The following is a 24,226-nucleotide window of genomic DNA, read 5'->3' on the forward strand; positions in this document are numbered from 1 at the left end:
GTGATACTACACTGTACATACATTATTTCTACTTTATATAGGCTGTGTATTTTTACGTGTTATTTGGTATGATTTGGCAGCTTCATAGCTTAAAGGTTACTGGACAGAGTGTTTTTGCCAACAGCGCTTGCGTGAGATTTTCTGCCAACGGCGCTTACATGAGATTTCCGCTACGGAGAACAGTGCAGTAATGATTGTGGAAAAGTGTTTCTACTTTATATAGGCTGTGTATTTGTCATATCATTCCTGCTTTTGCTATATGTTACTGTTATTTTAGGTTTTGTGTGTTATTTGGCATGATTTGGTAGGTTATTTTTGGGTCTGCGAACGCTCACAAAATTTTCCCATATAAATAAATGGTAATTGCTTCTTTGCTTTATGACATTTCGGCTTACGAACCGTTTCATAGGAACGCTCTACCTTTGGATGGCAGGGGAAACCTGTATTCATTTCCAGTTCTCTGGCTACTGTCTCCACCATCACTTGTCTTTGCCTTCCTCTTGCTTTCTTCCCTTCAATCTTTCCCATAATTACCGTGCATTCTAACTCCTCTTTCCTAATCACATGTACAATGAAGTTATGTTGCCTTTTCATGATCTCATACATTATTTCTCTTTCTGTGCTTGCTCTGTTCATGACATCCTTGTTAGATATTCATTTCGTCCATGATATTCTTTTGCATCCTCCTCAAAAACCACATCTGTGCTGCTTCAATTCGTTTCCTCATGTTACTAGATATTGTCCAACATTCTGATCCATATAACTTAACTGAACAAACATAACATTTCAGTACTCTGAGACAGGCTGTCATGCCTAGCTTAGTGCTGGTCATTATACTCTTCATCCTCATAAAGATGTCTTTTGCCATCCCTATTCTTCTTTTGATGTCCATGTCGCACCTGCCATCTGATGTCACCCAGCTTCCTAAGTGGCAAAAGTTCTGTACTTGTTTTATGTCTTCCCCGTTTATTTTCAGCCTACAGACAGGATTTTCCTTCTTTTTGGATATCACCACACATTTTGTCTTTTTGCGATTGATAGATAGACCAATTTTTGCACTTTCTTTAACAACTATATCAATTAAGTTTTGTAGTTCTTCCTCCGTACTTGCAATTAGCACAGTGTCATCTGCATACCTGAAATTATTGATGTTTTCACCACCAACTTTGATTTCCAAGATGTCTCTTATTTTTTTGTAATATTGTTTCACTGTACACATTAAATAAATCAGGGGAGAAAACACACCCTTTGTCTATCCCCTCTCTTGATTTTCATAAACTGACTCACTTCTCCATCTATTCTTACAGCAGCAGTTTGTTTCCAGTACAGATTTCTGATTAGGCAGAGGTCTTACGAATCTAGATCTAGAGTTTCCTGTAATATTTCAAATAACTTATTGTGCTTCACTTTATCAAATGCTTTTGTGTCGTCGATAAAACAAACAACCAAATCTTTTTGCACTTGAATAGCTCGTTCTGATAGTATCCTTAACATCAATATCGCGTTTCTTGTACCTTTGTCTTTCACAAAACCACATTGTTCTTTACCTATTTCAGCTTGTATCTTAGTTTTCGCTCTTGTCATCAACATTCTTAGAAGTATCTTAGTGATATGACTCATTAAACTTATGGTCCTATGTAATTCATATTCTATTGCTCCAGGTTTCTTAGGAAGAGTGATAAGTATTAAGTTTTTTCATCTTCTCTGGTATTATTAGAGTCTCACAAATGTCACTGATTTTGCATTACTTGTATAGCTTAATCATAGAGTTAAAAGTAGAGCCCCACCTTGTTGAAATTCCCAGTGTAATTTGGCTGTTGGAGTTTGCACTTGGATGAACCTGATGAAGCATTCCTGAACCTACTTATTCATGTTCTTGGGAAATACTAAAGTACGGCAAGAAAGAAAGATAACTTTTTAATGCTTTTAATTAGTTAAATTATTAATTTTAGCTAGCTTTTAAAAGCGATTTTTTATATGTTCAAGACTCTGAAAAAAATAGCTAGTAAAATGACCTTGTCATCATAGCTTTTTTTTGGTAGCTGAAAGGAGGGCTATTTTGTATATTGTTCAAAGCCCTAGTTATCCTCAGGCCTCATTTCTGGAGTCCAGAACACTGGCTTAGTAAGCAAAAGAACCAACACCACCCTCCCCCCCCCCAACATCTGGATCAAAACTGAGTAACAAAAGCACAGACATGGATTTTTTAAATTAAAAAGGTCAAGAAAAGCAGAAATGCAAAAATAAATTTAGCATTTACAACTAATTTCCTTCCCGCAAAATTCGTACAATCTACTTGCAAATAAAGCACTTAAATGTTGGAGAGGCTAAAAGGTCTTGTTCATTCAAGACAATTGCATTGAGGTGTCTGTGCAGGAGTCTTCAAAGTTACCAACATTTATGTTTAGAACTGCTGATGTTTCCACATGGAGCTACAAGCAAATCCTAGAAAATGTGAGCCATTACTTGGTAGGATTAAGTGGTGATGGACATTAATAAACATTCTTGAAATATAAAGGAAATATTTTTGCAAATACTTTTATTCTGAAAATTGACCTAAATTTGTGATGTTATTTTTATTTCATTTGCATACCACAAATTGTCACATATGTGCATAAATTTTCAATGACATTACTGGTGATACTAAGACAGGTGGCGTTGTGGATAATGAAGCAGGGTTTCAAAGCTTGCAGAGAGATTTAGGCCAGTTAGAAGAGTGGGCTGAAAGATGGCAGATGGAGTTTAATGCTGAAAAATGTGAGGTGCAACATTTTGGTAGGACTAATCAAAATAGGACATACATAGTAAATGGTAGGGCATTGAAGAATGCAGTAGAACAGAGGGATCTAGGAATAATGGTGCATGGTTCCCTGAAGGTGGAATCTCATGTGGACAGGGTGATGGAGAAAGCTTTTGGTATGCTAGCCTTTATTAATCAGAGCATTGAGTATAGGAGTTGGGATGTAATGTTGAAATTGTATAAGGCACTGGTGAGGCCAAATTTGGAGTAATGTGTATAGTTCTGGTCACCAAATTATAGGAAAGATGTCAATAAAATTGAGAGAGTACAGAGGAGATTTATTAAAATGTTGCCTGGGTTTCATCTCCTAAGTTACAGAGAAAGGTTGAACAAGTTAGGTCTTTATTCTTTGGAGCATAGAAGGTTGAGGGGGGACGATAGAGGTATTTAAAATTATGATGGGGATAGATAGATTTGACGTGGATAGGCTTTTTCCATTGAGAGTGGGGGAGATTCAAACAAGAGGACATGAATTGAGAGTTAAAGGGCAAAAGTTTAGGGGTAACATGAGAGGGAACTTCTTTACTCAGAGAGTGGTAGCTGTGTGGAACGAACTTCCAGCAGAAGTGGTTGAGGCAGGTTCGATGTTGTCGTTTAAAGTTAAATTGGATAGATATATGGACAGGAAAGGAATCGAGGGTTATGGGCTGAGTGCAGGTTGGTGGGACTAGGTGAGAGTAAGAGTACGGCACGGACTAGAAGGGCCAAGATGGCCTGTTTCCGTGCTGTAATTGCTATATGGTTATATGGTAATTACTGATGGAATAAATAGGCGAAAGGAAAGATTTGAAGCACAGTGATCTTTACGATACATTGAAAGCCATAAAGATAGATATTTTTGATGAAGTTTAAGATCTTGAAAAGAACGTTAAATAAAATAGTATTTTGATATCAATGCAAATTTATTTAGTCCTGACAGTTGGCTAAAAGGTGTTGGCTGTTGGGTTAATAAATTTGCTAATGACACAAAGGTGGGGGCTGTTATGGATAGTGTGGAGGGTTGGCAGAGGTTACCGCGGGACATCGAAAGGATGTAAAACTGGGCTGAGAACTGGCAGATGGAGTTCAACCCAGATAAGTATGAGGTGAGAGGATCAGAGGGATCTAGGGATCTAGGGGTCTGAGTCCATAGAACACTCAAAGCTGCTGCACAGGTTGACTCTGTGGTTAAGAAGCCATACAGTGCATTGGCCTTCCTCTACCGTGGGAATTGAGTTTAAGAGCCGAACGGTAATGTTGCAGCTATATAGGACCCTGGTCTTAATAAAAAGATTGGAAAAGAAAAGAAAAAAGAAAGAAAGGACCCTGGTCAGACCCCACTTGGAGTACCGTGCTCAGTTCTAGTCACCTCACTACAGGAAGGATGTGGAATCTATAGAAAGGGTGCAGAGGAGATTTACAAGGATGTTGCCTGGATTGGGGAGTATGCCTTATGAGAATAGGTTGAGTGAACTTGGTGTTTTCTCCTTGGAGCGGCAGAGGATGAAAGGTGACCTGATAGAGGTGTATAAGATGATGAGAGGCATTGATTGTGTGGATAGTCAGAGGCTCTTTCCCAGGGCTGAAATGGCTAGCACGAGAGAGCACAGTTTAAGGTGCTTGGAAGCAGGTACAGAGGAGATGTCAGGGTAAGTTTTTTTTTACGCAGAGAATGGTGAGTGCGTGGGATGGGCTGCCAGTGACGGTGGTGGAGGCAGATACGATAGGGTCTTTTAAGAGACTCTTGAATAGGTACATGGAGCTTAGAAAAATAGATGGCTATGGGTAACCCTAAGTAATTTCTAAAGTAAGTACATTTTCGGCACAGCATTGTGGGGCGAAGGGCCTGTATTGTGTTGTAGGTTTCCTATGTTTCTAACATAACAATCAAGATTTTCAATTCAAAGTTAACTTTAGATGATTTAATTCTTCAAAAGAGATCTGAAATATTGATTTGCCCAAGGAATGCTTATTTTTATTGAGGAAAAGGCTTAGCTACAGACCACTTTTAAAGCCACTGTAAATGTAACCTGCAACAATAAATAGTGGCATGCCAACTCAACATGAAGTTTTGTTATCTCTGAACAAACATAAGGGATTTGGAGAGATTACAAAATATTTCTCAACAAGTAAATATATTTTATACATGTCAAAATATACAGCAGCCACAATCTTGAGTTTAATCTTCCTTAATTATTACCTATGGGTAGTTTCCAATTTTATGGTAATATGTACACCTTACTCTGTATATAACAGCAAGAAAGAATGAGAAAATTTAATAACATCACATTAAGCCAGTTCTGAATAAAAGATGGTGTGAGCAGAGCTTCTATATATCAGTCACAAAACTTAATACATTATTAGAATTCATTTTTACAAATGAAACCCAATAATGCTATTTTTAACTTTGTTCTACACAAATTCAGAGATAACAATAAAGCACATTAAGTGTACATTCTACTTGCTATAAACTGAGATTTTTTGATCTATTTGGCACAAATGAAATTGATACAAGGAATTGCATTAACTTCTGGAGATCTCGCAATGATATCAAAATTATGATATTTGTTCATATTTATAAGTACCTTCTTGCTTAATATGAGGCAACCAAGGTTAAGGAATATCACTTTCTCCTTTCTCTCTGTGTCTGATGAAAGTAGGAGGTACTTAGCCCGAGTGGATAGTATTGATGTATAAATTTAAATACTTAGGCCAGAATTTGATTAGCATTTTATTGATCATTACAGAAAAGCTACTATTGTCTACAGCCTTTGTGTATGTTTGTAGAAATATCAATGGAATCATGGCAGATACAGAAGATCACCTGCACATTTGGTGAAAATTTTTTAATTGGTTAATACAATGGCAACCTGGCTTCCAATTGGTGCAGGTGCATGGCAGGCTCTTGGTGTGCCAATTTTCAAGTAAAGTGGCCTACCTTATGTTTCCCCTTAAAATGATATGATTCTCACTCTTAATGGGAAGGCTATGGATCAAGTGCTCCAAGACTTGAGCACATACTTCTAAGTCGATACTTCAATGCAGTAGAGGGAATGCTGACTGGAGGGGTAACAGATATATGGAAGAGTATGGGGGCAAGAGGGGGCTACAGATATCGAGAGAGGTGTGGGACTACAGGGATCACAGATGTACAGCATACTATCTTTCTGATCAGGTTTTAACTTGACCTCTCATTTCCCTTTCAGATGGATATGAAAACCTCATCACAATATTTGATGGACTACAAGATGGCCAAAATTCTCCTCTCAACAACACCAAAATAAATTTTAATAGCGAGAAAACTAACTTACTGGTGTGGAATTGAGACTTCCATTGTAGGTTACACTGCATGACACAGGGAACAGTAACTCAAAAATTACGTATTTATTGTTAAATGTGGAAGTTGTCAGGGTGGAGATACATCTCTACCAAAGGAAGTATAAGGTGCTCCTTCCCGCTGCTAGCCTGCAGGTCACTCTTGGACAAGGTGTAGCACCTGCCTAGCCCCCTGTCAAGGTTATGTGAAGCCATGGAAACAGGTGGTGGATGGTCGTATGAGCAGTTGGTGCATATCACAAGTCCTGGTTATGTGACCACTGACGCCAGGCAGACAATCTCTGAAGAATATTGATAATGGCAGGGGTTACACATCTTGTAAAGACATTGCCCAGAAGAAGGCAATGGCAAACTGCTTCTGTAAGTTTGCCAAGAACAATCATGGTCATAGACCATGATTTACCATTGGCACATAATGATGATGACGATGAAATATGAAAATGTGGACATCTTATTACCATTTAAGAACTAATCAACTCTTTAAAATTAAATGGTGTTTTGAAAGCTTTTCAAAATGAAAGCAGAAAATAATTTTAGTTGCAGAATATTAAGCTAAAACTTGCCTCTGAAGGTGGCTGGGGTGAACTGATGTAGTAAATGATAAACAACCTCATTTTATCTTCAGGGGTACCTCCTACAAAATGAAAGCAAAATATTTTTCAGAACAATAAAAAAAAGCAAAGAAATTGCTATTTTGCAGACTGTTTCAGAACTGATATTGAAATAATAACTAATAAGTTTCTAATGACAGACAAATTTATTTCTGAGCTTCATCAATCATTCATGAAATATGCACAAGTTTTTAGTTTTTAAATACACTGAAGCCTTTTAAGTTAGAAAATCTAATATAAGCTATTAATGGCACTTCGCAGTACGATGTAAATTCTACCTATGTAGTGTGTCAGAACATACAGCCTGTGCTTTCTCTAAGGTTGCATATGATCTGAAGATCAGTCTTCAATTATAAACATAATAGTTACCATCAGGATCGGATATCATATCCAGTAGGGATTTGTCCAGTGTGGACTTGCTCATCAACTTTTCCTCATATTCAAAATAGACATCTAGTTTTCGAGCCTAATAGGGAAAAAAAAATTACCAAACATTACCAGCTTCAGGATTTCTACGGGACATTTTTAGTAGGTGAAGGTATTTAAAATCAAAAACTTTCACAAAAAAAAAGCAATGATGTGTGATAATGATAACAATAGGTAGCTAAACTTTCACAAAGAAACCTAAATCAGCAGATGTAATTGATTAAACTGCTGGTTAACGGAAAAAGAAACAACTGAATAAAAATCAGATGAGGAAATTGGAGGAAAAGTACAGCTTCCATCAAAAAGTTCAAAAGAGCAGTGAATTTAGCATTGAAGTACGAATGTCCTTACACAATCCAAAAATGTTAACCTCAAAAGAAACAGAGAGCTAAACATCCTGTCTGAACTGAAATGTTTATCATTTTCATTGGGAGTCTGTTAAGAACACAAAACACACACAGAATCCAACATCTATAACGCAATCCTCAACCTTCATAGGGGCATTTTATTTTATAGTCCCCAAAACTCTCAAATTTTTTTATTCCTAATTGAGGATTGTAAATTAGTTGGAACTGTAATTGTCATTTTTTAAAATTTAGGTACTAATAGCTGACCAAAAAACCATTTTGATTCCATTACATTGATTTAGGTTCAAACACAGGAAAAAAATGTTACACGTATTCCTCTATTACAAGCAAAATTAACATCCAACTAATCTGGTTTCAGCAATTAAATATTTTGAAATGACTCTTAATAGATAGGTAGCCAACATCATATATGTATAAATTTAAATTCAAGCAGTAAAATACTGGAAGAAACTTCAGGGATAGAAGGTAACAGAAAATGATAAGAGAAAAAAAATGGAATAGTGGCTTATTGTAAGTGACGATGAATCTAATTCATTTACAAAAGTAAGCAGGTATTCATCAGGGAGATAGGTATGTTTGTGCCCAAAGCTTTAAATTATATTTGCTTCTGTGCTATGTTATGGGGTTACAATACTATAGACATTGAAACAAACATTCTGTAGGGCTAACTCTCTGCCAAAGGCAGCCCAGCATCCAAAAGATTAAGTGAAGTTTAATCAACACAATTTCTTCCCCAAGATTCTTCCCCTTTTTTGTACATAGAAAAATTGTGTTGGGCAGGTATGTTACTCTTCAGTATCTGAAACATTATAGTAGTTTGGAACACAGACTGACAGGGCAGCAGTGTATTCCTAGAGAGGTCTAATCCACACAGAGTTGCCACAGGTTTACTATCCTTGAATGACCACAGGAAGAAAATCAGGAAAGGGAACCCCAGCTTATTTTTAACTTTGCTAGCTAACTATGATGAGAACTGCCTATTAGGTCTTTATTATACACAAACCTGAAATCTAACCTTGGTCATGTGATTTAACATCATACCTGGCAAGTTATGTGAAATTTAGAAGCTGTGTTTTTTTTTCCAGTGAGGGAACTCAGTTATACAGTATGTTTCCATTTTCTATTACTGTTCTTGCACCCTTGACCCTACCAAAGCATCATCTTCCTTAATCCATTCTGTATTGTTCTTAGTTATGAAGGGAGCATCATACAACCCATATAAATTTCGCAGGCAAAATTTCTTTAATTATTAAACGCACAGGAAAGAGGCAATTTATCAAAACAGAATTAGAGGTTCATGATAGACAATTTTTTTTTCCATTTGATAAACTACTGATAATATAGTCTCGCGGTTTTCAAAGTTGGGTGCTGAAAGCATCAGTTATGCATTAATCGTTCATAAATTCTTCCAATATGCTAAGACTTGCTCAATACATCCACATTGCGGGTTTTGGTTTCAGTACACTGGGACATATAACTTCACAATCTCTCAGGTTTCCAAAAATGCTTCCAAACCCTTTCTGTCAAATTAGATGTCAAAGGCCTAAGTTGATTTATTTCTTGTTTTCTTTCGACAGAAATGTTGGCAAGCGATACAAGACAACATGTACTGTTTTGTGCTCCAAACTCAGCAGCTGGATCAATCACTTGACAGGAGTTACACTGTACCTAAGTCAGAAAATGACTCTGCTGGCTCACTAGACCAGGGGTCCCCAACCTTTTTTGCATTGCGACTGGTTTAATATTGACAATATTCTTGCGGACCAGCCGACTGGGGGTGGGGGGGGGGGGTAGAGTTGCCAACAAACAAGAGTAGCAGAGTAGCAGTCAAATGCGTTGTTTACCCAAAAGACTACAATGACCATGAAGCCTTGCGCGGGCACCAATGCACATGCGCGTCGTGACCTGCTGATTCCTCCCCCCCACGCCCCCCAGCAAATCCTTTTTGGCGATTCTGTTGGTGGGGTGGGTGTTAATCACTACTGGAATATAGGTGATAAGTGGGTAATATACTCAATTTTGTTTCTAAAAGGGTTTATCTAACGAATTTAATATTAAACACACAGCACATATTTTCCTCGCATGGATATAATGATAAGTCAATTATCAGGGGAGCTTGAAGTGTTGAACGAACTTCCAGTAGAAGTGGCAGAAGCAGGTTCGATACGATCATTTACAGAAAAATTGGATAGGTATATGGACAGGAAAGGAATGGAGGGTTATGGGCTGAGTGCAGGTCGGTGGGACTAGGTGAGAGTAGCGTTCGGCACGGACTAGAAGGGGAGAGATGGCCTGTTTTCGTACTGAAATTGTTATATGGTTATATAGGTCACTTATAAGTCAATAACATCATAACATTTTAAGTAATATTTGGATATTAAACGCACAGCAAATATTTTCCCCGTATGAACATATAAAATCATTGCAACACATCAGTATCGCTGAATAAGTGGGAGCACTGGGCTTGTTTCCCTGCAACAACACCGTTCTATCGAAGGGTGATGGGAGACAGCGATACTCGAACGGGGTTCCTGATGTCCAATCTATTCCGCAGTTTAGTTTTCGTTGCATTCATTGCAGAAAACTCCGCTTCGCAGAAAAATGTTGGAAATGGAAGCAACGTTTTCAGTGTTCGTGGCTATCTCAGGATATTTAGCCTTGACTTTGATCCAAAATGCCGACAGAGATGTTATGTCAAACATACTTTTCAGCCCGTCGTCATTTGCAAGCTCGAGGAGTTGATCACCTTCCCGCCCTGACACGGATGACGCGCGGGTCATGACCTCGCATGCATAATGGCTGATCAGTGGTCGTGACAGGGAATGAGGAAAGGTGCAGCTGATCAAATTATATCGCTTCCTTGCGGCCCGGTAGCGCAGGCTCTGCGGCCCGGTACCGCTCCGCGGCCCAGTGGTTGGGGACCGCTGCATTAGACAACAACTTGCCTGTTACGGTGGCACACTCAAATGACAGATGCTATTCAGTTAGAAGACTACAAAGTTACTAAATTGCTTATTCAATGGTGGCGCTCACTCAAACTAATTTTTGGTCTTTTGCTCCTACTTTTTATGTTCTTATTAGAAAAGTAGCTATTATTTTATTTATATTGCTTATCAATGACATTAAATCTCTCTTTTGAATAATGGAATATCAGCTGAATAACTGAGGCATTTTACTGAGGCAAGCAGCATCAGCAACTGGCCATCCAAAGTCAAGTGTATCATGAATTAATTATAGATAATTCTCTCTGTATTCTGGTTACAATAGATGCTTTAATCTTAATTTATTGTTAAGATTTATTGCTTCTTGAATTGAAATTGCTAAGTTAGTTCTAGATTAGGACCCACTACTGCAAACTTTCAAAATTACACAGAACCAAAATGAAAGTTAGAGAAATTAGGATTGTTTCAGACATAATTGATATCACTGAAGAAGAACCATCAAAGCTTCAAACAAGATTTGATAGGACATGTTCTAAGTCACTCTGTTAGCTAATTTTTCATACTTACTTTCAACAGTTTCTGTTTAAAACACACATTTGTCCTTGTAATAAAATATGCTATAGTAAATTTTTTCCACAAATAAGATTATTGCACATTGAAGGCTGTCAAAGATCAATTAAAGTAATTTATTTAAATACAGTAAAATTAAAAACCTACTGTCTCATATCCAAATGCAATGATTCAGAAATGGTAACCTCACTGGTTATGTACACTAACTGATGTGTCATTTAAAGCAAAGGTGGATTTAAAAAATGACATTATATGAAAAGGAACTCTCTGATGAAATTACTTTATGGATGGCATGATGACATAGCAATTAGTGCAATGCTTTACAGCATCAGCTGTACGATTGGAGTTCACATCCCACCGCTGGCTAAAAGGACCTGTACATTCTCCTTGTGACTATGTGGGTTTCCTCCCACATTTCAAAGATGTATGGATAGGGTAGTGAGTTGCGGACATGCTATGTTGGTGCCAGAAAGTCTGGCGACGTGTCCTCATTTGATTTGATACAAACAATGTATTTCAGTGCATGTTATGATGGACATGTGACCAATAAAGCTTATCTTTTAATCTTTATAAATGGCACATTTCAATAAAGATTGTACCTTAATATGTTCTAAGACAGCCGTTGCCACATTTGTATGAAGATCAATAAGTCTTTTTTTCTGCAGAAGTTCAGGGAGAGAGCTTTAAGGAAAATAGATACAACATTTAAAAAGAATCTTCAATATCAGAATTACAAAATTTAGCTTCGTTGCAGTTCATTATTATTGCTTTTGTAGAATAGACCAAGAAATAACAAAATTTTGCTAGTAGTTTGAAACGTAATGAACAAAAAATCAGCTAACTTTATTTCCTCATGGATTTACTAGGCCAGCAAGGAAATTACAAGCTTACAGAGGATAAAACTTCATTACCAGCTAGCATTAGAAAATAAATAGAACAGAGCAGATAAAACAACTTCTAAAACTATATACTGCATTTAATATAAACATTGATTGTTTTATAAATGGATGTATAAAAATTTTAAACAACTTAGGAATCAGAGGGATAGAGTGGATTAAAGCACAGACTTTATTGGTAGTTGAGAGTATGGAATTAGCACTTCCACCATTGGGAAGCTTTAAGTTGACATAGAAATTTGTGACGGTGAAAAATTGACAAAAAGTCAAACTTAAAATATGGTTCTGTGAGAGAGAAAATGCAAAAGCTGAAAATGCAGGGCACATTCAGCAGTTTGGCAGTATCTGTGGAAAAAGAGTTACTGATTCAGGTCCAAGACTCTTCTTCCTATGTGGGAGAGAAAATAAGTTAGCTTTAAGTAGCAATGCAGGAGATGGGATGGATAAAACAAAGGGAATATCTCTTTAGGCTGAGACAAATACTCCCACGGATTTAAGATTGTTGATGAAGCAATGAAGTCTGGTAATAATGATTAAGTATGTCCATATAAGGTTTTGGACATATTATAAACATACACAATGATCAAGTCTCTTGATCACCGTGGCTTTCATTTGCTTTAGTTCTGCAACCTTTTATTGCTTTGTATTCCTCCTTTTATCATGGGAGCTAATACTAATATATTTAAGTTACCTGGTTCTTGTGAATGCATTTTTGATATCTTCATCAGTTTTCACATAGCAATACAATTTTTCCATATTCTGCTCCAGCAAGAAAATATCAGATTGCTTCCGAAGATGACAGACACTTCTCAAAGTTATCTAAAATTCCTTAAAATCCCAAACTGCTTCAATTATAAAAGCAAGAATATGGATATCAAGAGAATTACACCCAGAGACCACTTTATTAGGTACAGGTACCTCCCATACCTAATAAGATGGCCACTGATGTATGTTTGTGGTCATCTGCTGCTGTAGCCCATCCACTTCAAGGCTGGACAGGTGCATTTAGAGAGGCACACCACTGTTGTAAAGCATGGTTATTTGAGTTACTGCCGCCTTCCTTAACAATATGAACCAATCTGTTCATTTTTCTATAATCTCTCTCATTAACAAGTCATTTTGCCCATAGAACTGCCACTCAGTGGATGTATTTTTTGATTTTTGCATCATTCTCTGTAAGTTTTAGACTGCTATGTGTGAAAATCCCAAGAGATCAGCAGTTTCTGAGATACTCAAACCACCCAGTCTGGCATCATTCCAAGGTCAAAGTCTCTTGCATCACATTTCTTCGCCATTATGATGTTTGGTCTGAACAGCAACTGAACCTCTTGACCATGTCTGCATGCTTTTATGTATAGAGATGCTGCCACATAATTGGATTTGCATTAATGAGCAGGTGAAAAGGTATACCTAATAAAGTGGCCAATGAGTGTATATTTTGGTTATGGCATACATCATCTCCAACCTTCCAGAAATTTTGGCTCACTGAAATTCACCTACCACCAAAACAGGTCCAAGTGGATGTCATCTCCTTGGCCCTACACTCGCTCACTGGAGCATCTGGACAGCAAAGACATGTTATAATATTGAGTCCTGACGAAGGGTCTCGGCCTGAAACGTCGACTGCACCTCTTCCTAGAGATGCTGCCTGGCCTGCTGCGTTCACCAGCAACTTTGATGTGTGTTGCTTGAATTTCCAGCATCTGCAGAATTCCTGTTGTTATAATATTGTTTATTTACTACAAGTCTGGCCTTCCACACTATAACTCCAAGCAAACTTACCTCTAAACTCCCTGACCTGGAACTCAACACCTTCCTTTATAACTGGATCCTTGACTTCCTGACTAACAGACCACAATCAGCAAGGCAGGGCAGCACACCTCTGCCACAATTAACCATAATGCTGGTGTCCCACGAGGCTGCATCCTCAATCCCTACTTTAGTCCTAAATATGCCCACAACTGCATGGCCAGATTATGCTCTAATTCCACGTACATGTTTGTAGATGATACCACTGCAGTGGGCTGTATCTCAAATAGCAATGAACTGGAGCACAGGGAGGAGGTAGAGAGCCTAGTAGCATGGTGCCATAACAACAACCTTTCCTTCAATGTCAGCAAAACAGAAGAGCTTAGTCACTGACTTCAGGAAAACGGTCAGTGCACATGTTCCTGTTACGTCAAGAGTGCTGAGGTTGAAAAGAAGAACAACCTGACCAAATGTGACAACCTTCAGTTCACAAAATTACTTCTTTTACTTCCTTTACCACTACTTCTTTCAAATATGATTCAGCTACTATCGGAGCCTATGATCTAGTTTGATGGTATGTTTTCAGGCTGATTGAGCAATCTGGCGCTTTGCTGTCTCCGAGGAAGTTTAGTGAGGTTTTCAACCAAATGTGCAAAGCCTGGAGATGGGGCACAAGCCTGTGAACGACTCCGTATCTCGACGATTAAAGCGCTGAGGAATTTGAAATCGGTGAGGTTGGCAGTGGAAGGCGATTGGGTGTTCAGAGCCATCTGCCTGCAAGAGACCGGTCTCTCTCTCACTCACTGCACACGGAGGACAGTGCCTATGTTGGATTGGTCTCTCTCTTACTGCTGCCAGAGTCATGGGTCTTGGGCAATGTTTGATCCATGTGGCTTGTGGACTGGACTCTATAGTTCATGTTGTGATGAGTTTCTGGTTTCTGGTTGCAGATGTTTTTCTTTCTTTTTAAATCTTTTTATTGAGTAAGTATACAAAAAAGGTAAGCCATATAAACATTAATACAATGTTAAAGTATAATAAAATTCCAAAAGATAACAATACCAAAAAGAAAATACTACAAACAATGTAATTTAAGCATAAGAAAGCAAGATAACATAATAGTATACTAGATTTTATATATATCAATGGAAAAAAAAAGAAAAAAAAACCCCAAAAAAAAAACCCACCGTGCAACTAACTAAAAGCAAAGCAAAGCAATGGGCTAACTTGAAACCAAACAGAGTTAAACTTAAAATCACGTCCTCAATCCCGACCTCCATTAAAACAGTGAAAAAAAAACAAGAAGGGTAAATATTACATTAAATGAAAATATCGAATAAAAGGTCCCCAAATCTGTTCAAATTTAAATGAAGAATCATAAAGATTACTTCTAATTTTCTCCAGATTCAAACATAAAATCGTCTGAGAAAACCAAAAAAAGGTAGTTGGAGCATTAAGCTCTTTCCAATGTTGTAAAATACATCTTTTCGCCATTAAAGTAAGAAATGCAATCATTCTACGGGCTGAAGGGGAAAGATTACTAGAAATTTTAGGTAGTCCAAAGATAGCAGTAATAGGGTGAGGAGAGATATCTATATTTAATACCTTAGAAATAATATTGAAAATATCTTTCCAAAAAGTTTCCAAAGTAGGGCAAGACCAAAACATATGAGTTAAAGAGGCTATCTGCCCCGAACATCTATCACAGAAAGGAATAATATGCGAGTAAAAACGCGCTAACTTATCTTTGGACATATGTGCTCTATGAACCACTTTAAATTGAATTAGGGAATGTTTAGCACAAATAGAGGAAGTATTAACTAATTGTAAAATCTGCCCCCAATCATCCACAGAAATGGTAAGCCCCAATTCCTGTTCCCAATCTACCCTAATCTTATCAAATGGAGCTTTCCTAAGTTTCATAATAATATTATAAATCATAGCCGATGCACCTTTCTGACATGGATTAAGGTTAATTATCGAATCTAAAATATATATAGGAGGAAGCATTGGAAAGGAAGAAAGTATAGTACTTAGGAAATTTCTAACTTGTAAATATCTAAAAAAATGTATTCTTGATAAGTTATATTTATTAGATAATTGTTCAAAAGACATAAGGGAACCATCTAAAAATAAATCCAAAAACCGTAAAATACCCTTAGTCTTCCAAGTTTGAAAAGCGCGATCCGTAAAAGAGGGAGGAAAAAATATGTTACCTAAAATAGGAATCGCTAACCCGAATTGATTAAGATCAAAAAATTTTCTGAATTGAAACCAAATGCGCAAAGCATATTTAACTATCGGGTTAGAGACCTGCTTAAGGCGTTTCGAATCAAAAGGAAGAGAGGAACCTAAAATAGAACCAAGTGTATAACCCTGAACAGATTGTAATTCCAATGCTACCCATTTAGGAATAGATAGTATGTCCCGGTCAAGTAACCAAAATTTCATATGTCGAATATTAATAGCCCAATAATAAAATCTAAAGTTAGGTAATGCTAAACCTCCATCTCTCTTAGCTTTCTGTAAATGTATTTTACCCAGTCTCGGATTCTTATTCTGCCAAATAAATGAAGAAATTTTAGAGTCAACTTTATCAAAAAAAGATTTAGGAACGAAAATTGGTAATGCCTGAAACACATATAAAAATTTTGGCAAAAAAAACATCTTAACTGCATTAATACGACCAATCAAAGTTAAATATAAGGGAAACCATTTAGATGAAAGTTGAGTAATATGGTCTATTAATGGTAAAAAGTTAGTCTTAAATAAATCTTTATGTTTACAAGTAATTTTAATCCCAAGATATGAAAAGTAATTATTAATCAATTTAAATGGAAATTTATAATATAAGGGAAGATGTTTATTAATCGGAAAAAGTTCACTCTTACTAAGATTTAATTTATAACCTGAGAAAAGACCAAATTGTGCTAATAACTCTAAAACAGCAGGAATGGATCTCTCAGGATTAGAAATATATAAAAGTAAATCATCAGCATAGAGTGATAATTTATGGGACTTTAATCCCCGAGTTATCCCAGTAATATTTGAAGATTCTCGAATAGCAATTGCAAGAGGTTCTAATGCAATATCAAATAATAGGGGACTAAGAGGACAGCCTTGTCGAGTACCACGAAAGAGAGGAAAAAAAGGTGAGTTTAAGGAGTTAGTACGAACCGAGGCTACAGGGGAGTGATATAACAGTTTAATCCAGGATATAAATTTCAAGCTAAAATTAAACATTTCAAGCACCTTAAATAAATAAGGCCATTCTACTCTATCAAAAGCTTTCTCGGCATCTAAAGAAATAACACACTCAGGAACATTTTGTGAGGGAGTATAAACGATATTTAACAATGTACGAATATTATAAAAAGAGTAACGACCTTTAATAAAACCCGTTTGGTCTTCCGAAATAATAGAAGGAAGTACTTTTTCTAGTCTATTTGCTAATAACTTAGAAAAAACTTTAGAATCAACATTTAATAAAGATATTGGTCTATAAGATGCACATTGAGCAGGGTCTTTATCCTTCTTTAGTATTAAAGAAATTGATGCTCTATTAAAAGATTCCGGAAGTTTACCAAGTTTCAAAGAAGCCTCAAAAACCTTATAGAGCCAAGGAATCAATAAAGAAGCAAAACATTTATAAAATTCAACGGTAAACCCATCAGGGCCAGGAGCTTTCCCCAGATTCATAGAAAAAATAACATTCTTAATCTCATCCATTGTAATGGAAGTATCTAATAAAGAAGACATATCCTGTGAAATCTGAGGGAAGTCTAACTTATCTAAAAAATCATTCATATATTTAGAATCTCGAGGAGACTCTGATTGATATAAAGAAGAATAAAAATCACAAAAGGTTTGATTAATCCCCACATGATCCAATATCAATCGATCATTTTGGTTATAAATCTGATTGATTTGAGATTTAACATAATTAGATTTCAATTGATTAGCCAGCAGCTTGCCAATTTTATCACTGTGAACATAAAAATCACTTCTTGTTTTCTTTAATTGGTTTACAATCGAGGACGAGAGTAGTAAACTGTGTTCCATTTGAAGTTCAGTTCTTTGTTTGTATAGCTCCTCAGAAGGAGCCATAACATATTTCTTATCAATTTCTTTAATCTTGTCCACAATTGCCATCTCCTCCTGCTTCTGTTTCTTCCTCAAAGCAACGGAATACGAAATAATCTGACCCCGAATATAGGCTTTAAAAGTGTCCCAAAGAGTGTTAACCGAAATATCTTCTGTATGGTTAATTGTAAAAAAAAGCTCAATCTGTTCATTCATAAAATTAACAAAGTCCGAGTCCTGAAGCAACAGCGAATTAAAACGCCATTGTCTATTGTTTGGTATATTGGCCATAATTTTAATAGAAAGCTTAAGTGGAGCATGATCCGAAATGGTTATAGAATCATAATCACATTTAATCACTGAAGGAATGAGACGAGAATCAATGAAAAAATAATCAATTCTTGAATAGGAATGATGAACATGTGAAAAAAAGGAAAAATCTTTTTCCTGAGGATGCAGAAAACGCCAAATGTCCGTCGACCCAGAATCAGAAAGGAAAAAATTAATCAAATTTGCAGATTTATTAGGTAAAGTCCGTAAAGGAGCCGAACGGTCCAAAGCTGGAGATAAACAGGTATTAAGATCTCCGCCCCAAATCAATGAAAACTCGTTCAAATTCGGAAACTGATCAAACAATGATTTATAAAATTCCGGACAATCCATATTAGGAGCATAAACATTAACCAAAACTACTTTTTTATTAAATAGTAAACCACTAACCAATAAAAATCTACCATTCGGATCAGAGATAATATCCTGTTGTATAAAAGTAACTGAGGAGTCTATAAAAATAGAGACGCCTCGAATCTTAGCATTGGAGTTCGAATGAAATTGTTGTCCCTTCCAGAATTTGAAAAAACGTAGTCTGTCCCCCCTCCGTACATGGGTCTCTTGTAAAAATAAAATTTGTGCTTTAAGTCTCCGGAACACTTTAAAAACTTTTTTCCTTTTAATAGGATGATTAAGACCATTAGTATTCCAGGAGACAAAATTAATAATAGACTCCATAAATCCTAAAGTCAACCCATAACAAGGAGGATTGACAATAGGCGCGACCCACAAACCCGGAGAGGAAACAGAACATACAAAAGATACCGGGGAAAAGGACGCAACCAATACTTCAATAATGTATATAGCCCAAAGAGAAACAAACTAAAACGTGAAGCCCCTCCCACCACCCCCCACCCCAAGACCCCAAGGCGAAATCTAAAGCAGACCCGCCAGAAAGAAGCAAGCGCTAAAACTACCCCCATGACTTCCGGTATACGCTCCCTAAAAAAAAGGTATAAATATGAAAAGGATCAGCTAATTGTAAAACAGTAAAAAAATAAGTAAAAAAAAGTTAGCTCAATTAAAATACACACAGAACAGAACAAAAGCCGGAAAGTATATATTAAAAAAAAACCACAATAAACCTCAAACTCATGAATAGACACAGCAACAAAAAAAATAGGATTATTAACATAAAATGATTATAAAAAGCAAAACAGAATAAAATTTAAAAAAAAACTACAAAATTTAAGGCCGCACAGGAAATACGTAAGATGACAAAAGGGAAGTAACCACCCAGAATCCCCTGGGAAAAGAAAGAAATGACGCAGTTAAAAAGAAAGTTTAGCAGCCATATTAAGAAATCGAAAGTAAACTTTTCTGCCCAAATAGGGCACAGAAAAGTTAAAACCAACCAATTCACAGCCTCCGATCAACGGAGAAAATTAAAAAAAGGCAATTAAGATGTTGAAGATGAAAGTTGATCCAGATAACTCTGGGCATCCGATAGAGAATCAAAAAAACGAAGGGCTCCATCTAACATGCGAATCCTTAGACGTGCAGGGTACAGCAGCGCTGGTCTTAAATCCATCTTATAGAATTCCGACATCACGGATCTGTAACGGACCCGTTGGTCCCAGATTGGTTTACTGAAATCTTCCACGAATCGGAATTTAAGATCCGAAAAATCAATGAAACCTTTAGATCGAGCGAATCGAAACAGTCTCTCCTTGTCTTGAAAGTAATGAAAACGTAAGATAACATGCCTAGGTCTATCTGACCTAGACGAGTATGATGGGATTCTGTGAACACGATCCAGTAGCGGTGGTTGGTCAGGAAATACAGTAGGGAATGCATCTTTTAAAAGTTGGGAGAAATATTTCATAGGGTTGTTAGCTTCCACGGCTTCCCTGACGCCAATCATTCGTAAATTCTGCCGTCGCATTCTAGATTCCAAGTCAGAGTTTTTAAAAGTCAAAAAGTCAAGTTTCTTCTTCATTACATTAATTGTTTCTTCGACTTTCCCCATCTTAAGCTCACTTTGTTGCGCGGATTTTTGAAGATCAGATATAGCCGACTGATGTTCCGCAATACATGTTTGCATCTTATCAATTAAATCGGCAATTTTCTGGAACTTAGTTGAGATTTCCGTATGAATCAGGTCTTTAACAAAGCCCATAATTTCTGTACGAATCATCTCCCTAACAGAGGTTGAAATTTCCCTCTGAATTAACTCCGATATCGCTTTCAAAGTCACCGGTGATTCAGTCGGAGGGAGATCCGTAGCTTTCGGTTTAACCGGAGGTTTACCATCCTTGCCGTCTTTCCCGTTCTTAGACATAGCCGATCTCAGTATCATCCAATTGTCAGAGAATTCAGTTTAATTCAAAGTATTGTAAAAATTGATGCCTTAATAGTTAATTAAAGTATAGCTGACCATAGAGAGAAAAAACTCAGAGGTAATGGAGCGAGTCAAGAACGCGACTTCACTCCATGAGCGCTACCGGAAGTTCCCCTGGTTGCAGATGTTTTTGTTGCTGTTTTGTGCAACATTAACTGGGGTGGGCTGGCTCTGCAGCCTGCAGTCAGCAAACGGCACAGCGCTTGACTGGACTGGACTGAACTGAGCTGAAGCTGCACATTCCTGAACTGTTTCGTTGACTTTGTGGTTGATGTTATATGTTCTGTGGTTTTTGCTTTTTTCCCCCCCATTTGCATGATTTGTTCTTTTTATTGAGTGTTGGGAGTTTTGTGTTTTTCTTTGAATGGGTTTCATGGTTTTCTTTATTTTATGGTTGCTGTGGGAAGATGAATTTCAGGGTTATATACAGCATGCATACTTTTATAATAAATGTACTTTGAGTTTTAAGATCTTCAAAGTGAACATCACCAACAGCCTGTCTGGTCCAAACACATTGATGCTACAGTCAACAGAGTACCCAGCGTTTCTACTTCCACATGAAGGTAAAAAAATTTAGCATATCCCCCTTGACTTATACCGATTTTTATCAATGCACTTTTAGAAAGCATCCCATCCAAATGCATCACATTGTTGAATTGCAATTGCTCTGCCCGAGACTATAAGAAACTGCAGTTGCAAACACAGCTCAGCACATTATGGAAATCACCCTCTATGCCTTCTCACTGCATTGGTAAGGCAGCCCATATAATCAACCATCAACACTCAACCACTAGGCTCTTGAACTAGAGGGGATAACTTCACTCAAATTCACTCACCTCAACACTGAAATGGTTCCACAACATATGGACTCACTTTCAAGGGCTCTACAACTTATGTTCTTGATATTTATTGCTTAATTATTTATCTATTTTTCTCTTTTTGTATTTGTACAGTCTGTTGTCTTTTGCACATTGGTTGGTTGTTCATCTTTGTTGTGTGCAGTTTTTCATTGACTCTGATGTGTTTATTTCTCGCTACTGTGAATGGCTGCAAGAAAATGGAACTCAGGATGGTATATGGTAACATATATGTACTACGATAATTTACTTTGAACCTTGAGACCCACATCTCTGGTCACTTGTCCTTCTCCTCCCTTCCATCAGGCAGACAATTCAAAAGCCTGAAAGCACACATCATCAGGCTCAAGGACAGCAAGTATTGAATGGTGCCCTAGTACAATAAAATGAACTCTTGACCTCACACTCTACCTCATAGCAGCCTTGCACCTTATTGTCTGCCTGCACTGCACATTATGTACATAACACCTTATTCTATGTTCTGTAATTGCTTTGCCTTGGACTACCTCAATGTATTGATGTAATGAAATGATCTGTTTACACATCATGCGAAGAAAAAGTTTTTCACTGTGTCAGAAAACAAACAGAAATAAAAAAGCAGTTGAATGAAAATGACATTTCTGATATTTGGCTAGCACTCAAAAATTTCTGGTAAAGATGAATGGATTAAAAGATATAGTTAAAATACTGGCACACAAATAGAAATTGAAGAATACATCTCAATGTAAATTTATGCTGAACAGAATTGCTTTATTTAAAAAAATCTGACTGGCAATATGATAGCAAACAAAGCAAAAAATATCAATTAGCAATTTTTTTCTAAACTATGCAATACAGAAAGCTAAATTAAAAACTACGGGGAATACATACATTAGCAAATGTACATTTTAAAACTCTTATTCATAATTATCAAGGGATTGTAAAGCAGTAATTGCGGCATGCAAAGAGTTCTTTAAAGCATTTAAAATTTCTATCCAGAGCCAATAGAGATGGCTTGGACAACCTCATTCACTGAAATATTTTTCCTGCACAACCCATTTGGTAACCTTCATCAATCTCATTGATATTATATATTTCTGAGAAGTGTAAATGATGGAAAAGATTAATTATTCCCTGTACACATGGTCTGGGAGTTTAAAAAAAAACTTATTCTGTGAGTCCCAATCATTCTTACAACAATTTGGTATCTTTAAAACAGCAACAATATTTGTCATGTGCATTCATTTCATCATATATACAGTCTTGTGTAATTTATTGATCCACTTTTCCATATTCACTGCTTCTCCCAAGTATCACCCACAAACTTAATACACTTTCTTTGTCTCTACTCCAGGTTACATGCAAGCAAGTAAAAAGCTAGTTCATCATTGGTCTTAAGAGTTACCCCTTTGATAGTTACTGTTTCTTGTTTAATCACTCCAGTTTGCACAAGGTTGTTTCCAATTTGTTGCAACTTAACCTTTGAGATTTTATAAAATAATTTTGAAATTCCATCCAAGCAACAGTGACCAAGGCTCTGCTTTACCTCTATTATTTTAAGTCTTTAGGTGTTAAATTTGACATTATTAATGAGCAAACAAGACTGACTTCCCATTATACAATTTCTTTCAAGTCTAACCATGTTTTGGTAATCTAATTTTACTTCTGATTGGAACCAGATTGGTGCAAAATTGAGAATTATTCACTGACGTGATTCTGAAGAACAATTGCTGCACTCTGTTCTATAGTTTGTAGAACGTCATTGCTTGCTGTGCACAATAGAACCTGTGTTTGATTATCTATTCCAGTATTTGATATGGGCCAGATGTTGCTGCTAAAGCTGAGCTACCACACTTGCTGCTAACAAATGCAAAACATCTGTAATTATCTTTGGTAATCTTGCTGGCAAGATCAACTGGTAAAGTGCCCGGTTAGGTATTGTATCGGGGCTTTCCACAGTTTTATGTTGTAATGTGGATGGGCCAGAATAAATCATGCCCAGAAAGTGGATGTACCACCAACTGCTTACGAAGTTTTACCAATAACTTTGTAAGCTTTCAGAAATGTCAAAGACCTTGAATATTTCAAAATGTTCCCAACATTTAGAAGCATTCAAAAACTAATAAAAAAGGAAACTAAGATATACAGATAATAAAAAATGTAAAGTTTACTAAAAATAATTTTAAAGATTAGAAAAATTAAAGCTATATGTGTGCAATTCTGGATGCCCCATTACAGGAAGGATGTGAAGGCTTTGGAAAATACATAAGTTTACCAAGATGCTCTATTGATCAGGGGGTATGAGCATTAAGCAGAGGTGGGACAAACGTGGGTTGTTTTCTCTTGATTGGCAGGGGTTGAGGGGAAATCTGACAAGAATTTATAAACTTATGAGAGGCAAGATAGGGTAGACAGTCAGAATCATTTTCCCAGGGTGCAAATACCAAGTAGTAGAGAACTACTCAAATAGTAGAAGACTATAATAATGGGGGGGGGGGGGGAGAGTTTAAAGGAGATGTCTCAGGCAAGTTCTTTTAAACGAAGAGTTGTAGGTGGCTGGAATGGCCTGCTGGGGGTTAGTGGGCAAGGCAGTGGTAGAAGCCGATATGACAGTGGTGTTTTAGTGGCTATTAGATAGGCAAATGAAGATTCAGGGAATGGAGGGATATGGGTCAGGTATAGACAGAAGAGATTTAGCTTAATTCAACATCATGCTCAACACAGGCATTGTACAAACATTGCGTGTCAAAGACCTTGTTCCTTTGCTGTATTGTTCAATGTTCAAGCATAATTAATTAGAAGACTGTAAATTAACTATACTCAACCTTCTCTATCAGAACCATTCCCCTTCAGTCAAATGATTTGGCTCACAGACAGTGCAGGTTCATAGGAACCTGTGAAATGGCTGCTGAATTCAACAGGACTGTGCTTTGCAATTAGACCCCATCAGAAATTCAAA

At 36.9% G+C, this 24,226-nt stretch overlaps 1 protein-coding gene across 1 annotated transcript in view; it reads right to left on the bottom strand.

The window, feature by feature from the left end:
- Positions 1-24,226, bottom strand: part of scfd1 (sec1 family domain containing 1) — a 159,407-nt gene that overhangs the window by 82,729 nt on the left and 52,452 nt on the right. Inside the window, exons 14-16 of the mRNA XM_063050484.1 lie at positions 11,632-11,713; positions 7,096-7,192; positions 6,679-6,749 (exon numbers count right to left, since the gene is read on the bottom strand). Of these exons, the coding sequence (XP_062906554.1) occupies positions 6,679-6,749; positions 7,096-7,192; positions 11,632-11,713 (250 nt within the window). The remainder of the gene's footprint in view (positions 1-6,678; positions 6,750-7,095; positions 7,193-11,631; positions 11,714-24,226) is intronic.

This window comes from Mobula hypostoma, chromosome 1, assembly GCF_963921235.1.
Source record: "Mobula hypostoma chromosome 1, sMobHyp1.1, whole genome shotgun sequence".
In the NCBI taxonomy this organism is placed as follows: domain Eukaryota; kingdom Metazoa; phylum Chordata; class Chondrichthyes; order Myliobatiformes; family Myliobatidae; genus Mobula; species Mobula hypostoma.